This window comes from Cebidichthys violaceus, unplaced genomic scaffold (genome assembly GCF_023349555.1).
Source record: "Cebidichthys violaceus isolate CVI_PGR_0920_01 unplaced genomic scaffold, fCebVio1.0.p SCAF_2, whole genome shotgun sequence".
Taxonomy (NCBI): domain Eukaryota; kingdom Metazoa; phylum Chordata; class Actinopteri; order Perciformes; family Stichaeidae; genus Cebidichthys; species Cebidichthys violaceus.
The window spans coordinates 21,280,883-21,298,825 of NW_027176372.1; the positions used below are offsets into that span (position 1 = coordinate 21,280,883).

The 17,943-nt window shown below is 41.2% G+C and overlaps 1 protein-coding gene across 1 annotated transcript in view; it reads left to right on the forward strand.

The window, feature by feature from the left end:
* Positions 1 to 17,943, forward strand: part of LOC137875955 (ecto-NOX disulfide-thiol exchanger 2-like) — a 153,673-nt gene that overhangs the window by 114,649 nt on the left and 21,081 nt on the right. Inside the window, 3 exon segments of the mRNA XM_068715473.1 lie at positions 3,005 to 3,238; positions 7,163 to 7,375; positions 15,273 to 15,383. Of these exon segments, the coding sequence (XP_068571574.1) occupies positions 3,005 to 3,238; positions 7,163 to 7,375; positions 15,273 to 15,383 (558 nt within the window).

Sequence of the window (17,943 nt, forward strand, 5' to 3'; positions counted from 1 at the left end):
GGTCTCATTTAGAAAACAGCGCGTAGGATCCACACTAAATGTTTGCATGTGTTCAAAAGCAGGAAATGCACATGCTCCAAACAACATTCAGATTATAAAACCTACGCCTGCCACTGACACTATTTCCTGTTATAAATCCCAACTTAACCCGTAAAGGCGGGTTCAGCCTCGAGTACCTGAATGTTGATGCATAGAAATGAGCTGCTGATCAGCGGCTCTTTATGGGGAAGAACACTTGTCTGTGTACAGTGTGCTGTATCTGTTGCTATGGAATAAACCATAAATGAATCAATGAAGTCGTGTTTTACTCACAACACATCACAAGCACTTAATTAAAACAAAGATTGCTCTGTTCTGCAGTTCTGTTTTTTTTTTTTTTTACAGCTGATAATAATTTCGTCAGCTGACCACGAGTGTCGGTAGTTCGGTCTCTCCTCTGCGCTCCGGGGTGCAGACAGCGCTGATGAAATATGAAGCAAAATTTGATTTGAGGTTTGAGTTGCTTTATATCTTTTATAATTGAGATGTGCTCATAGTTACGGCTCGGTAGTACAAGCACAGATAGCACTGCCGGTTTGACTGTTAATGAAGAGAACGTATACGTGCAAAGAAGTGGAATTAAATGTGAGAGGCATCATACGTGGAATGATGTCTCCATAATGTCCGTACCTATGGGTCAGAGTTCATGTACAGGTGCTCACATTCTCACGTCTAATTTGTTTTTATACATCACAACGGTTATAAATGAGACCCCAGGCCTTCCTGTTGTTCTTTAGAGGCGTTTTCTCTTTATGTTCAATAATTACACTTATAAAGGCTTGGGATAGGCTGAATATTTTTCACTCAAGTTGAATCTTGCGTGAACGCATCTTCATCCCGATTTGCCTGAATTTCCAGAGCGATTTCTACGGATTCTAAAATGTTCTCATACAACGGTTCGTATGATATCTTACGAAAAGTAATTTTTTGTGTGTTTTCCTACAAAAGCAAGCAACACGTCCGCTTGTTACATGCACACGTTTTTTTTCTTCACAGTTCTACTTGGTTAGGTCTACGAATAGATCGTCAAATACTTAGTTGGGTTAAGGAAAACATTGTAGTTTGGGCTTCAATAACTACTGAAGTGACAAAGTCATCAACGTTGACTTCTCGTTTCACACGGGGAACAGCGGTCTCCTGGCTGAAAGATGGCCGTTTGTCGGACCTTCCAAGCTCTAACTCCAGTTATTTACTGAGGGTTATGCAGCTTGACTCACAGTGTTACTGGCTTTCATCAATTTGTTTCAGGGCCACACCACCGGTTTGCTCACATTTAAAATCCTTAAAATCCTTCTGCCGATCAACTACGCTGCTTCAACTGCTCCTTGACAGGAAGCGGCCTCTCTTGTTTGTCATGTGAAACCAGCTTATGACTCTTTCTTCTTTCTATTATTTTATCTCCATCCAGGAGCTCCTCCTGCTCAGATGTCTTAAATCTTTCTTTGCTGGTCATATATTCCCTCCTCACAAAGCTCATTTAAAAGACCAGCCACTGCAATAATACCCTCTGCATTATTCAACGTGTGTGTCTGTGTGTGTGTGTGTGTGTGTGTGTGTGTGTGTGTGTGTGTGTGTGTGTGTGTGTGCTTGGTTGTGTGTCTTTGTGTGATTTCATCTACCTCTACCCTACAATAAGACTGGAGCTGTAAGTCCGTATATTAGCCAGATGACAGACCTGTGTAGCTTTCTCATAAATACTACGTTCCGTAACACTTTGGGCCTCTTCTCCCAAAAACACACTCAGACACACACACACACACACACACACACACACTACTACAGTAGCCTCGGCACACTGAGGTCTCCCCTTATGAAATATTGAAGCAAGCCGAGGGCCTTGAGCAGGGAGAGCAGACTCCAGACACAACCCGAAAACTCTTTCTTCTGCTCGCACCGTCATCCGGCTTTATCTTCGCTTTCCCCGCGATGAGAGTGTGTGTTCATGTGTATTTGGAGGGAAAGGCCCCAGGGATCCGGGATTTTTCAGCTTGTTTGCTATAGTTTCTGAGTTCACACTGCACTGTTGACAGCCATTTCTTTCTCACAGATCATTCGGACCAATCAATTACCAAAACAAATGTAATTGCACTTCACGCCTACACACACACACACACACACACACACACACACACACACACACACACACACACACGGAATGAGCTTTGAGCGTCAGGTGGGAGGCAGTGAGGTGATCCAAGGCTACCGCCGTAATTAGCGGCTCACAGTCGCGGACGCGCCGGACAGAAAGCTCGAGTGACTTGCTCGGCTTTTGTCCGTCTACGCGTCGGTCTATACAGCTGGAGAGCAGCTGCAATAACGGGGCGAACAGACAGGATGTGATCCGGTCGTGCTCTTCTGTCTGAAGGAAAATGAGGACAAGTTGATCAATGTATCTTTTGTCTGTGTGTGTGTGTGTGTGTGTGTGTGTGTGTGTGTGTGTTAATGCAGCCTTTTGTCTTCCTATCTGTGTAAATCTGCCTATGTGTGCTTGTTACCCCGTCTGTGCTTATCTCTGTCTATTTACTGTACATCTGAATTGCAGTGGGTGTTGATAGAAATTGATATTTCACCCTGTTTGCGACTCTCATCCAATCGATGAAGTGTCTCAGCTATCTTTCGTGTCCTCTGTTTTCTCTCTATCTCTGCGTCCATCTTTTTCACCTTTTTTTCATTCTCTCCTTCTCGTGAACACGATATATCTCAGGAACACCTTTTAATGGATTTCTTCAAATTTGGCACAAACGTCAACTTGGACTCAAGGTTGAACTGATTCGATGTTGTGGTGGAGTGTCACTAGGACCTCACAAAACAGGTTTTTGGGAGTTAAATCAAGAATTCTTCTGCTAATTAGGACATTTCCACATGCCTAATAGGATAAAATGAAGAAGGGATCTCGGAGAGACATGGAGTCAGTGATTCTAGATTTTATGTATCTCCTCTTAGACCTCTCCTTCTTCTCCCATAGGTTACCACGTCCGCTTGGGCTCCAGCACAGACAAGAAGGACTCCGGCCGTCTCCACGTGGACTTCGCCCAGGCCAGAGACGACCTCTACGAGTGGGAGTGTCGCCAGCGCATGTTTGCCAGAGAGGAGAGGCACCGGCGCAAGATAGAGGAGGATCGCATCCGGCCGCCCTCCCCTCCTCCCATCGTGCACTACTCGGAGCACGAGTGCAGCCAGCTGGGAGACAAGATCAAAGGTTGGTAGACAAACATGTCAGTCACTCGATGCACCGCTTAAATCCAGACTGAAACATCTCAACTCCCCGATGGATGGCCGGGAATTTCGGTACGGGAAACTCATGTCGCCCTCAGGACGAATTGTAATAACTTTGATCCACTGATTATTTTTTTTTAATTTCGTGCCACCATCAGTCAAAATCTTAATTTGTCCGATAGACCAATCAGCCTCAGCTGCACTTAGTGTTTTGTGCTACTCAGAAGTTAGCATGCTAACGCGCTCAGTTAAGATGAACATGATAACCACTAACCCTGATTGCATGTTAGTTTTATAATTGTAATCATATTAGCATGCAGACATTAGCATGGAGCTCATAGTGCTGCTCTGTCTTAGTACAGCCTCACAAAAGCCACTACTAGCATGGCTGTACTCTGACTCTGAAACAATCCAGCTGTTTAAAAAAACATCTGTCTATTTTCTTCTTCTTACATGCATAACTACAGTGATGGTGCGTTGGGCTCATTTAGCGCTGACGACTCAATACTGAGCTCAGAACGCACGTCGTGTTGACTGAGGGACGGCTGCTGCTTTGCTAAAGTGCCGCTCGACAATTCCTGTAATCATCTTATACTTTCAGCTATAATTGAAATAACCAGTTCAAAATATAACCTGGTGCAGAGCATTCAAATATGGACTCCCACGAAGGGATGAAATTATGTTTAAGCTGATTCTAAATTTATTTTTGAGCCAACAGTGACAGTAATTTAAACACACTTGACATTTCAGTGTCTGCAGACTTTTTCTCATTTGAGTGTCTTATACTTCTGCTTCCTACTGAGAATTTAAAGTGACTCGATGCTTGTTAATCGTATTCCTTGACTGCAAAGAGTTGTACTGTAATTTAAAATATTTAAATGCCCTGCGTGGCTGAGTATAGTTCGCATCAGTGTTCAGAGCACATATAAGGGGAGGCTGAGCTGAATGTGAGAACATGTTGTTGAGCATTTGAAATTTCCTAATGTAATCAAAACACTGGTGGCAGGAGAGTCTTTGTTGATCCCCAGCGACATTTCTGACCTCAGCCTCCCTCTTTCCTGTAACATCAAAGCCAGGAAGGCAATTTCCCTAAAATAGCTCAAGAGATGTGGAGCGTTGATCTCTATTTTTTTCTTCTTCTTTTTATACAAAAAGCCGAGTTATCTGCTAATTGACAAATTATCTTTTTTTCTGTCAGTTTGGAGCGGTTTCTTGTGATTGGACCAACTTTTATTTGATTGTTTGATTCACAATGTATTTTCAATTCTGTTTAAATAAAGAAGTAAATGCATGGCAGAACAAAATTAATTGAGAAAAGCCAGTGGATGATCTCACAGGACAATTATGTTGTTGCCGAGTTGCAGCACGATTTACTGGGATGTTTCTTCTTTTTGTTTTCCTTACAGATGTTCACAGAGCTGTTTGTTTACTCAATGTCTGGAAAAAATGTTTATGTTCTGGATAATTTTCTGTAAGTTTGAAGTCACCAGCACATCTGTTCTTGTCAGGATATCGCTGACTTGTGGATAAAAAGTAGAGAAAGAAAGAGGCGAGAAGCTTTCTAATGGGGTATTTATTTCTAATATATCAAGGTAAGACAATGTGATATTTGAATTTGTTTATCAGGTAACGCCTCAACTGAAGACCCATTAAACTAAAATCTGAATCTATTTGGCCTCTGGCTGTTTCCAGTGATTGAATGCCGCTAATATTCCTCCAGATTGTCTATTAATAATGCCGCTGCAGGGAGCCATGTATTATGAGACCTGAAGTTTGCCTATAAACAAACAGGAACACCTTCGGGATTCATGAGATAACACCTTGATTCAATATCTGTTGCTGTGATATTTCATCATTCATGCAAGCTGTCTGATGGATGGATGGGTGTGAGTGTGTGTGTGTGTGTGTGTGTGTGTGTGTGTGTGTGTGTGTGTGTGTGTGTGTGTGTGTGTGTGTGTGTGTGAGAGACAGACAGAGACAAAGACAGAGAGAATTGAGAGCATCTATAGAACCTGGATTGAGGCGAGACGCCCCAGGCAAAAACATTGTTTTTCATGCACTGGTCAGTTTTGAGATTTTGGGCTATTTTGCTCCCACATGTCTTCTTCTTCTTCTACTTCTTCTTCTACTTCTTCTTCTTCTTCTTCTTCTTCTTCTTCTTCTTCTTCAGTCTAGTGGAAAGAAAACATCCAACATACACAGTTTATTTTACTACACTTTGTGTATTTGCATCTGTAGATTTCTCCTAAATTCACCAAAAGTTGCACTAGATAATGCCTCATTTAAATATTTAAACGTAACATTAAAGAGCATTTTTAAGAAAAAAATTATAATTATCTTAGCAAGTAATCAACTAGGGAGGTTTAATGGTGGTATCCAATGTTTCAAATGTTTACCCCGTTCCCTTGTAGTGTAATGAATGTCATTTTACACCAAACTTTTCTATATTCTGAAGGTTTTTGCTGAGGGGTTTGTTCATATATCATTCATAGCCTGATTCATAGAACTTTTTTTTTATGTCTGTTGACAGTATCTTCTGATTTATGGAGCGATAAAAAGAGATATCCCAAATCCCCCCGTGTAAAAACCTTTGACTCTAACATGTCATCAAAATGGCACAAATCATTTTCAACCTGGCTTCATCCAATGCTTCAATTTATTTTCTGGAAATATATGCAAATTAGCAGATATTAAATAAGATAAGGCCTCATCAGAAAACTTTTGATATAAAAAAAAAAGAACTGCCTTAGTGTAAGTAATCAGCTGTGGAAGTTTCATGGCGATGTAGATTGACATGGTGTGTGTGTGTGTGTGTGTGTGTGTGTGTGTGTGTGTGTGTGTGTGTGTGTGTGTGTGTGTGTGTGTTGTGGAGGTCTGAGGCAGTGTGACGTAAACTGACGTCTGTGTGTGGGAGTGTGGGAGTGTCTTCCCTCCTGTGCTCCTCTGACTTGTAAGCGAGGCAGCAGAGGGCAGGAGGACGACGACGGCGGCGGAATAACAACAATAGAAATCAATAAAGTCTCCTGACATCATCTGATTATTCACCAGACGGAGCGGGAGTACGGCTGAACAAGCTGAGCTTTGTAAAGAGCTCACCTCCTCTGAAGTCACTCGAGTGTTGTTTACCGACGATAGTTATAGGAAAGACTGGCGCTGATTGATTTAACCCCCACCACTCTTCCTCTTATTTAACCTGCTGCTCTGTTATGTTCAGCGTATAGATGTGATCATTTCTCTCCTCAATCATATTTAATCCGCTCTTTCCCTTTCAGCCCCAGACGACAGCGAGTTCTTGAAGTTATTTTGGTCTCATCATCATCATCATCATCATCATCATCATCATCATCGTCGTCCTCATTCCTTCTTCACAGACTCTCGAGTGTGCGACCTGAAGATAGATGTGTCTTAGACAGCTTGTACGGCGCCAAATGTTATTAAATTGAATTTCAGCCGTTGAGATGATTTTTGCTGCTTGTCTTCTTTTCTCATGCGTACGTATGAAGTCTTTTTTTTTTTTATTTGGGTTGTTGTTGAACTTGTTGACCTCTGCGTGTCTCTGAGCGTCACGTTTTGCAGAGTAAATCTGCAGAGGCAGCTGTCCTTTGATCCTGATGACCATTACTCTCTACTTCCGTCCCATTTTTTTGGCCAGACTAGTTTTAGTTGGCAGAGGCTGTTCTGTTATTGTACTTCTGTTTTATTGATTTTCCTCCCTTTTCAATTTCTACTTTCCTCAAATGACTGTGACTTTGCGAATGGCGGCACTTATTTTTTTTTTTAACCGTTCTTATGTAGTCTCTCCTTCACCTCTGCCCAGATGACACTGAGGGAAATCTTCTTATTTATTCCACCATTGACCCAGACTCTTGCTCTCTCCACCTCGTCTCCTCCCCCTCCTTCTCCCCAGACGACAATACGTTTCCGGAAGCGGTGCGCGTGCTCCTGACCTGGCTGGAGCGAGGTGAAGTCAACCGCAGGAACGCCAACAACTTCTACTCCATGATCCAGTCCTCCAACGGCCACATCCGCCGGCTGACGGGCGAGAAGAGTCAGCATGAGAAGGAGGTGGAAGAGGCCAAAGAGAAGTTCAGGGCCGCGATGGCCACCATACTGGCTCAATGTGAGTCCTCTCTTCTCAGCTGCACAGTGCATGAATACATACAGTTCACTTACTTGTAGAACACAGTATACCTTTGTAGAACATGCATGTATTGCATGTACAAATCAGAGTTTTACACACAGCATACACAGGGAAATGCAACTCATATTAGCGTTGCCTTCTACCATTCAAGTGCACAATTACCTGCAAACAACTTATATAACCGACAGCAACATTACGACCGGAATACTAATCAGCTTTTTTACAAAAAGCATCACCTTACGTTGCCTCTGTAAATTATACTCCTTTCACAACAAGGTTACAAAGTGCTTTACATAGCAGAAGAAAAATGCAATACTGTTCAATTTCAAAAGGGATGATGAAATGGGAATAATATAGAAACTGCATTTAAGAAAATCTTTAAAAGAGAGATAAATATAACCACATGTCCTTTTAATAAGAGGGATTTTTAAGTAGTTTTACACATATCTTCTATTCAAATCAATCTAGAACTGACAGCCAGTGTTGTGTTCACATTTCACTAGAGCTATAGTTCAGTTTACACGGATTAAAAGGAACTAGTTCATGTTCATTTATCAGGCTCGCCACTGTGTCGCGTGTGTTTTCGAAGTAGTGATCCTAAAAGTGGATCTTTTGACAGAGTTCTGCTGCTGTTAAACGTGGCGCCCCCATTCACTTCAATTCATCACAACTTTTTAAAATGTTTGGATTCTCCGCTCATCGTGGAGACATACGATAAAATCTGAGTTTCATTCAAGAGTTTAAGGTAACATGGGGTGAGACTTTGATGTAGAAATGGTCATTTTGTGGGTGAAATATTCCTTTAACTGTTCACGTTCAGTAGGATATGTTCAGCTAACACCTTTATGTATTCATCAGCAGTCATCTGACTGAGCCGTGAGTACAGGGACTTCCAAAAGTCAAGCTTTGATTATTATTTTTTTTAAAACAAACAAACTTTTCTACTTATTTAAGGTCATCAAAACACAAAAAACAACCTGAGTTGTTTCCCTCAAGAGGAGATGTAATTATTACATAAATTTAGCGCAACAACAAAAAAAGTAAACAGATCAAAATGGCAAAAGAAATTAAATTAACGATGACACATTAATGAGCCAGCCAGCCTTTTTGAAATCTGATTTGAGCAGACCGAGCCATCAGGGGACGCAATAAAAGGATCTTTGATTTCAACTAATGCAGCTTTTATGCCTCCACAGTTGATGCTTTTGTTAAAGGGGGAAACTCAGGACAAGTGTCATGAAGCTCTGACCACTGTATGACAAAACTGTGAGTCCAGTACACTTAGAGATAAACACATTGAACGTCTGTCTCTGAGTCTCAGAAATACAGGACATTCAGAGAGGACACGTTTTATATTCAACAATAACTGTTGTCTTTGTGATTATTGGTAAAGTTGGATTTTAACCCTTTGTACTTAACCCTTGTAATTAAGGTCAACATTCGGTCCACTGCATGGAAAATTTGGCCACCAGTCACAGAAACAGGATTTTACCGGTGAGTTCACACGTTCAGGAGCGCGTGGGCTCATTGAGCTCTCAATCGCGCAGTAAACGATTTATCCTGCGTGGCATTCCCCCGGAGAACAGCGCTCCATCCTACAGAATTTACGATTCGGTTATTGCTATACTTGGGTAACGGGTGCAATCGAGGCTGCGCTGAAGTGATTCCCATGGCACTGTGTAGTCTGCGGTTTTATCACGGGTCAGCGATCCGTACGGCACATCAAATGCTCAAATACCTAGAGACAAATACCGTGACATAAATACGTTTCAACCCGCACACACACACACACACACACACACACACACACACACGCAGAAAGCTTTACATGTTACAACGTAAGTAATACATATATGAGTTTTATATAAATATAATAATATTTTGCTAGACAGTTCCAGAACAAACTGAACCAAAAGGCTTACTAAGACAAAAAAATGACGAGGCAGTTTCTACACTTCTATCATGCTTCGATGGATGGATGGATGGATAATTTAGCAATGCATTTCTCAATAATTTCTTAAAGACATGCATGCATAGCCTGCGTCTAGACTACCTGACTTCAGCTTTCAGATGTATTCAGTTATTATTAATTAGGTCGCCTGCCTACATAGCTAGCTAGCGCGTTAGCCTTTCACAGGGAAATTGCAACAAGCCGTGGACGAGATCAGTCGGTCTGTAAATCCACATATTTCTTTGATCAACCTGAGACGCAAAGTAAACCGAGTCAACTGATAATTATGTCGGGAGGACAGATGCATCAGCTCGCCAACAAAGGACAAATAAGAGACTGACTCTGTCTATAAGAAGTCAGGTCATTTTTGATTATTCAGCATAATATCACAAATCACAATTTACACGTAAGACATATGATAAAGGACTGTGTTAAACATAACAAATCTGAGCGAATTTAAAGTTTGTCCCTCTTGCAATCATTCAGGTTCTGTGCACTCGCCGCCGTTTCTAATGCATTACAACGTATTCAACACGTGTTGCATGACCAAGCCGTGAATGGTTAGTTGAAAGGCAGGAAACAACAATGGAGGATGTGTCCCCTGAAATCCTGGATGCATATTGATCAGCATGCTTGTATTGATATCTACATACGTCGTTCTGGTTTCAAAAGGGACGAGTGAAGTGGGTTACAACCTCCAAGGACTCTCTTTCTTTGCCTCTCTCTCTCTCTCTCTCTCTCTCTCTCTCTCTCTCTCTCTCTCTCTCTCTCATTGTGTGTAACCATCTCTCTCTCTCTGTCAGTCATCCTCACTCTCGTCCTTTCTGTCTCTCATTAAAGGCCATCCACATCCAACACAATAATCCATACAGAACCATATTTCTATTCATGAATTTGTCTTTCGCTCGTCGTACTGTCGCCCATGCAAATGTCAACACTGGGGTTTGTCTCCCATGAGGCACTTTTACACCCCACGCCTGCGAACAAAACACACCATCCATATTTACCGGGCTCTGCTTTTGTCCCAGACTGCCATCCAAGGACACATTATTACAGGCATTATCACTCCTGTCACCTTGAGGAGAATTACCTTTATTGAAAAGCTCTTGACATTGTCCCTTTATTTATTTTATTTATTCTTTCTTTTAAGTGGAAACAGACAACTTTTTGTCATTTTCCCTTTTTGCCTTCTTTGTCATTTTCTTTTTGCCCAATAGAGTTTTTCCACAGTTTTCTTCCCAAACTTTTTCAACAACACAGTAATATTACAATACAAATGACTCCGGTTGATCCACCATCTGTCATTTCCGTTTCCAGGAGATGGCTGTAGATAGCTAGCGGGGGGGAGGGGGAACAAAAGCGCTATCCTTTTTCCTGTTTTGGTTGCGCAATAATTGACTTCCTTTGTGCCGTGAACCAAGCCTTCATTTTCCCAGAAGATCATACTCTGAACAGAACAGAATTTCATAGTGACAGCGAGGCTCATGAGGAACCGATCCAAACACTGCTGGTGTGTTCATTCTATAGCCATTGCATTGTGCAATCAACATTTAGTTCTATATATTCGCACCACTGTTAGTCTGTCTTAGACCTGCCACTGCTTCTAAGGCATTCCTCCATTTGATAAAGCGCTGACTCTCCGTTATGGACCCGTTTCTGCTAACTGGTCAGGGAATACGAGGCCTTCTATGGTTGTGTCCCTGTTAGCAGATCAAATGAAGAACCTGATGGGGAGTATTGCTACTACCACTGGCTGTCGTGTCCCTAACCGCAACTAGTTTCCGACGCGGCTTGCTATAGGCTCGACTGCCTTCCATCAAAAACATGGGAGAGTCTCCTGGGTGCTTCGCGCTCACCGGAGGGGATTGTTTCACCGCTCAGTGCTTCTGGAGAGGAAAAGGCCCTGATAGAGCATCCTGTTCCTCTGTTGTCTGAGGAATATTCACCCATCCCTCCGCCGTGGAAGAGAAGGGTTCTGCTCTGTGTTCGGCTGCCAACGCCAAGACACATCTCACCATCGGGCACCGTTCGGCGCCAGCACTGTATTGACACTTTGCCTTTGACTCTTTGCCTGCCCTTGGGCGCTTCTGCGTCACGTCATTTAGTAATCCCACTTTCATTTAAGAGCGGAGGTGCAAATACTCTGCTTAGCGTCGCCAGTTTATCGTCCTTTACGACCCAAAAAACGTTGTGTAAACTTTAAAAAAAAAACACAGTTACTAAGTTTTAATCGTTTTTCAGGCAAGAAAGTAAGCATTTAGATTTAGATACTTCCTCATAAAGGAGACATCTACACCAAGAAACACTGCAAAGTAATTCAACATGTCATCATATGTGATTTCAGACCCTTTTCATAACGTCCTGCTTCCAGTCACTGACGGCTGATAGCTGTGGTACTTCAGTACTCATTGTAAAACCATCCGATCGCAGCAGTGTAGCTGCTGAATGTTACCAAATATATATTAAAAAAAAATACATATTTGAATTATATAAAAATGGGCGGAACAGCATATGGTGGACAAATACACCGGGAATCTGCATTTTATTCATTTTGTTGCAATTGGATTTAATTTTTTTCTTGCCAATGTTTTGGCCACTTACAGTTATCAGATTAAAGTATTTGAATTCATGTCTCTTACAGCAGACATAATAAGTATTTGAAAATTTTAGTTTAACTTGAGTCCATTGGTGTATATTGCTTATACTGCCTGTGCAGTAGAGAGACAGACATCCTCATGCTGGGAAAATATGTACAATAAATACCAAATAGATACTGCAAAACATATACATATATATATATATATATATATATATATATATATATATATAAAGTAATACTATAAATATCTTTACCATATACTCTCCTAACGTTCAGTGTAGTATTAAAGGTATATCAGTGATCGAGCGCCTGACATAACAATACTATATTAATAGATACTTACTATCACAGATCTACAATATAGCTGAAGCCCAGACCTGCACATCATCATGTGCTCGTATTGAAACACACATTCTTACATTTTAAATTACAAAATACATGTGAATAGACAGAACATATACTGCCAGTGATTGCAGTAGATCGCTCTGGGCCACCATTCCCCATTGACCAATGAAACTGTGACCACGTAATCTAGGAATAAATGTATTATTAATATCAACACCCACCGTAACACACACACACACACACACACACACACACACTCATGTGCACACATTTTTTTTTTTCTGAGGTGTAAATGTAGTGTCCAATATAAGAGCCTCTCTATACAGCCATAACATAAACGTGGGCGCCTGGGAGAGAAATGGTAATATCAATACACCATAATCTAGCCCAGAGCTGATGCAGTTCTAACCCTGAACATATCAATAATAGTCAGGATGCAGTATGTGATGGTGGCGCGATGCATGGAGTTCGACAGCAAGCTCTTTTTTTCTTTTTCTTTTTTATATTGTAATTGCATTGAGTGATGGAGGGAATCTATTATGCTGAGTTCACTGTCTCCCGCTGTAGTCTAACAAGATAGCCTCCAAAGTGCCACAATGGTCTCTGCAGACAAGGAAGGAAAGCAGCTAGTCAGCATAAACAACATTTCAAAAAAAAAAAAATAGTTTATCTTGGCATCTTGTAAATGCTGAAGTATTTAGGATTCTTGACTAATGGGTACTGGCCTTTACAGAAATCACAAAAGTCAGTTCAGTTTAAAATGACTTTCATGGTGAAAACAGTTTTGCTACTAAACTAACTGAAATGATAAGAAAGGAAATGACTGTATATATATATATATATATATATATATATATATATAGCTTTTTATTTTACCATGCAAGTTGTTAGATAATCAGGCATCCAGAATGAAGCCTTAACTATGTCTATGTCAAAGACATGTTTGTCTTGAATGTCTAAACTCATGTCTTACGGTCTGATCTGAGCTGCATTTTCTCCTCTGTGGGCTGTTTGCTGCCTGATTGTATGAAAAACGCACATTTGTCCCGGTGAGACGACGGTGACTTCGCGGCTCCAAACTGCAATATAATTTCATGTTTGGCTGGTAAACATTTTCAACATTATTTCTCAAATGACTCCAGAACCATGTTTCCTATAAACCCTATTTCTTAGTGTCACACAGAGGATGTTGCTTCTTTGGTTAAGAGTTTCTTTCTTTGCCTTAGGGAAGACAATAAACATAGAAGAGTTGTTTTGTTGTTGTTTTTTTTTTTTATTTGCTTTTGAGTCAACCTACCATCTGCTGGTGCCAAAAACTCAAGCAAGTTTTCGTGCAATTTACACTCGAGGAACAACATCCTATTTCCATTTTTAGTCTCTCTTCACACCATAGAATTGCAAATTTACACAGTTACAAGATATACAATTCAGTTTTGGGGCCAGAAGACGCTGCTACTGTTTTCATTGATGGTCTCATTAAGTCACAGTTCACAATATTAAGAAATGAATGTGAAAATGATTTGATAAGCATTCAAAATAGTTCATCACAGAGTATGGTTTATTATCTGAAACGTTCTCTTCCAATAAAAGAGTTTGACTTCAAGGGCAGTAGGCAGTTTTTAGCTCTTAGCATTTTTCCCAAGCAGCGAGGGATCTCTCATGGGCCCTATTAGAACAAATTTCACACGAAAACCACCATTTCTGTGTCTCCAATAAGTGCTGTGTAGAAATCTGTTGGATGAGAGTTTTAATTATTGGTGTGCAAAAGGCTAATAGGTGAGGAGAATTGTTAATCTTTATGTCAGGAGAAGATACGAAGCATAGAACCACAGCACAGTGAAACATCTTTGCTTCTCTTCTCTGCTGCATTAATAACTCTCCCCTCTATGAATTATATAATATCCTTCAACTTTAAAGAAGCAAAGAATGACGCACACGGTTCCTTCGCAGTCGAGAGTTTTTGATCCTACGCACCTGTCCAGGAGACTTTTCAACGTGAGAACTTTGCTGTGATAATACGATCAAAAGAGAACACACCAAAACTGATCAAGACAGAGAATTATATTTGGAGATGTGGTTTGAGAACGAAGGAGTTCACGACGTGTGGTCTTTTTTTAATAATGCTGTCAAATAAGATGCACTAAAATGTGTTTCACTGGGACCAGGGACGTCAGGGGAGGCAAGTAAAAAACAAATAATGCTAAAATAAATATTAATATTTCTCTACTGATCTGTGCTATAAATGTAATTTCTGTATGATTCCAATCATTCCAAGCATTTTTATAATCAAAATCGCTGAATTAGCGCATGTCCTGTGCAAACAGATGAGACACGTGAGGTGAGGCAGTGACCAGCTGTTCCTCACCTCAGACTGTGAATCCCTCACTAACTGGGTTGAGCCTTTTGCTTTTCTCATTGTTTGTCACCACTGTACTTTTATCATATGTCCTTTCTATACGTAGAATAATGTATTTCACGTCTGTGAGGAACATATTTAGTGTTGCTGATCTGACATTTTCGCGGGGTGGTGCTCGCGAGCGCTCCGCTTCTGAATCAAACATGTACCCTATGTGTGTGTGAAGAATGCTGATATGAAATATGAAAAACAACCAGTAGTCAATGTGCAAGCTGCCAGTTGAATGGTGATTTAAGCTTCTCTACTGGGTTCATATGTTTGTAAATGTGACGTATGTAGTGTCAGAGCCTCACCACAGTCACGAGCCTCACCGCACGTCACTGACTGGGACCCCCTGTAATGCTGTGTGTTTATATATGTGTAATTATGTCAATAAAGCACGTATCAATAGATGACACAGGTGTGAAACGTAGACAGTGCACACTGTAGATCCACAGCTCTTTTTTTCTCCCCGGCTGACTTGCTTGTTTCATTCCTTCCCTCTCTTCCTCCCCTCTCTTCCTCCCTCTTTTCCTTCCCTCTCTTCCTTCCCTCTCTTCCCTACATCTACACATTTCCTCCTCAGTTGAAGAGATTGTGTCTGTGTTCAACGCTGCTTCCAAACAAAAGGCGTGGGACCATTTCTCCAAAGCTCAGCGGAAGAACCTGGACATGTGGCGCACGCAGGTTGAGGTTGGTGTTTTCGTATTGCTGCATCTACAAGTACAGATGCAGCTGTGTGTAGTTTTTAGTAAGGAGCTATAAAGCGGATCAATACATTTTTAGCTTGAACCTTTTGCAGTCAAGTCAAACCAAAATACACGGTGCTCAAGAATAGAATAAATAACAGCAAGGGGCCTAAAATGGAACCATGATGGACTCCAAAAGGAGGACATTAGTTTCTATAGGAGCTCTATTCAAGATTGTGTGGTTTAAATATTCAGATACAAATTCAACGGCGCCCAGGCTTAGTGTCAAATGTTTGACCTAACCCCCAAAAAATAATCTATAGTTTTATCTACACTGTAAAAAAAAAAAAATCCTAATTTTACGGAAAATAACGTAGTAGTTTTTCTGTTTTTTTAAAATTATATACAAAACTCTGTAAAATTACAGGCATTATCTGTAAATTAACAACCCAACTGTTAATTTAAGTATTATGCTAATAATAACAAATTACCTTTTTTTTCTCATTTTTGCACAGAAAAATTACTGTATTATTTATCTACTAATATTTACTTTTAAAATAGATCATTTAGTATTGGAGTATGAGGATTATGTTCAGACACGCGTGAATAAAGTAGCTCAAAAAGCTTTGAAGAAAAGGACGACGGAGGATTGCTAAGCAGAGTTTTTAAACACTCAACATTTCAGAAATATGATATTGCCTCTGTCCAAAATTGAAACCAAATCCTTCTTCGTTGTTCCCCCGTCTGCGGCATTAATTATAGTTAACGTACCATCTGAATTTTGATAGCTCGCGTGTTAAGGGAATAAGTTGTTATTAAAATTATCACATCACATTTTTTCAGGCAGAATCAAGATAACAAGAATGTTTATTAATAAAAGGTGTAAATGAAAAAAAAAAAAGCCCCATGATCAGATGCCATTACCCAGATAATATATTGCATGTTAATACAAGTTAATGGTGTGAATGAGTTGTTAAAGTCACAAGCTTCCGGAGTTTGTTCTGATTCCCCTCTGCTGCTCTAAACTGTCTCACCATGTGCTGCCTGCTGTCATATCTAGAAAGACGGGGAAACAAACTGCTTAGTTGTGTTGCTTGGGCCATAAATTGGGGTTATCCATCTCGTCCTCTTTTCAGAAGCTGACGGGGCTTTGCTGTTTTTCATTATTGTTTACCGTCAGACAAATGCCACGTTAATTACGGGGGAAGATTTGTGTTTAATGGATTTTGTGTTGTTTTTAGCAGAGAGTGCAGCATTAGGTGTTTGACACGATTGGTGAAATGTTGATCCGCTGAAAGTCTCCTAATGCCTGAGTGTTGAGTTTGAAGTTCAATCTACAGCCAGAGATATTTTTTACACACACACACACACACACACACACTCTCTCTCTCTCTCTCTCTCTCTCTCTCTCTCTCTCTCTCTCTCTCTCTCTCTCACACTCTCTCTCTCTCTCTCTCCTCTCTCTCTCTCTCTCACACTCGCTCTCTCTCTCTCCTCTCTCCTCTCTCTCTCTCTCTCTCTCACACTCTCTCTCTCTCGCTCTCTCTCTCTCTCTCTCACACTCTCTCTCTCTCTCTCTCCTCTCTCTCGCTCTCTCTCTCACACTCTCTTTCTCTCTCTCTCTCTCTCTCACACTCGCTCTCTCTCTCTCTCTCTCACACACTCTCTCTCTCGCTCTCTCACACTCTCTCTCTCTCTCTCTCTCTCTCCCTCTCTCTCTCTCACACTCGCTCTCTCTCTCTCTCTCTCACACACTCTCTCTCTCTCTCTCTCTCACACTCTCTCTCTCTCTCTCTCTCTCTCTCGCTCTCTCTCTCACACTCTCTTTCTCTCTCTCTCTCTCTCTCACACTCGCTCTCTCTCTCTCTCTCACACACTCTCTCTCTCGCTCTCTCACACTCTCTCTCTCTCTCTCTCTCTCTCTCTCTCTCTCTCACTCACTCACTCACTCACTCACTCACTCACTCACTCACTCACTCACTCACTCACTCACACACACACACACACAGAAGCCCTGCGTATAACGTGTTGTATCCACAGACGCCATCGCACATCGAGCTTTGCCACAGCGTGTTGCTGAAACAGTTTCTCTGCTGAATGTGAATGAGGCCTTATTCTTTGTGAATATTCATGTACAGTATCAAAAGAGAACGGCGTTGATTCTCCTCCGTCCCCTGCAGATATATGTAAATGCTGATACGTTTCCAGAAATAGATCATGACATTAACAAGCATTCAGAACCTGCTGCTGGGAGCTGTCCACATTAGTGTTGATACATTAATCACACTTTACACTTTAACCCACAAATATTGATTTGCTGTTAGGCGCCTCTATACATTGTTGTTAGCTTCCCGGTATACTGAGAGCAGTCGTTGCATCAGAGGGTTTCAGCGCACCGGGTGAGTGTTTGTTCGAGTTCCCGTTGTTTGTTGCTGCTGATGTTGAAGAGCCTCTTGTGTTCTAACGTAAGTGAAAATCAGCTCCTGGATTATTCCCGGTGCCTCCATCAGGCTGGGTGTTGTTTCCATCACTGTGTCTGTAATAAGACAAAGTGCCTCATCATCTGTG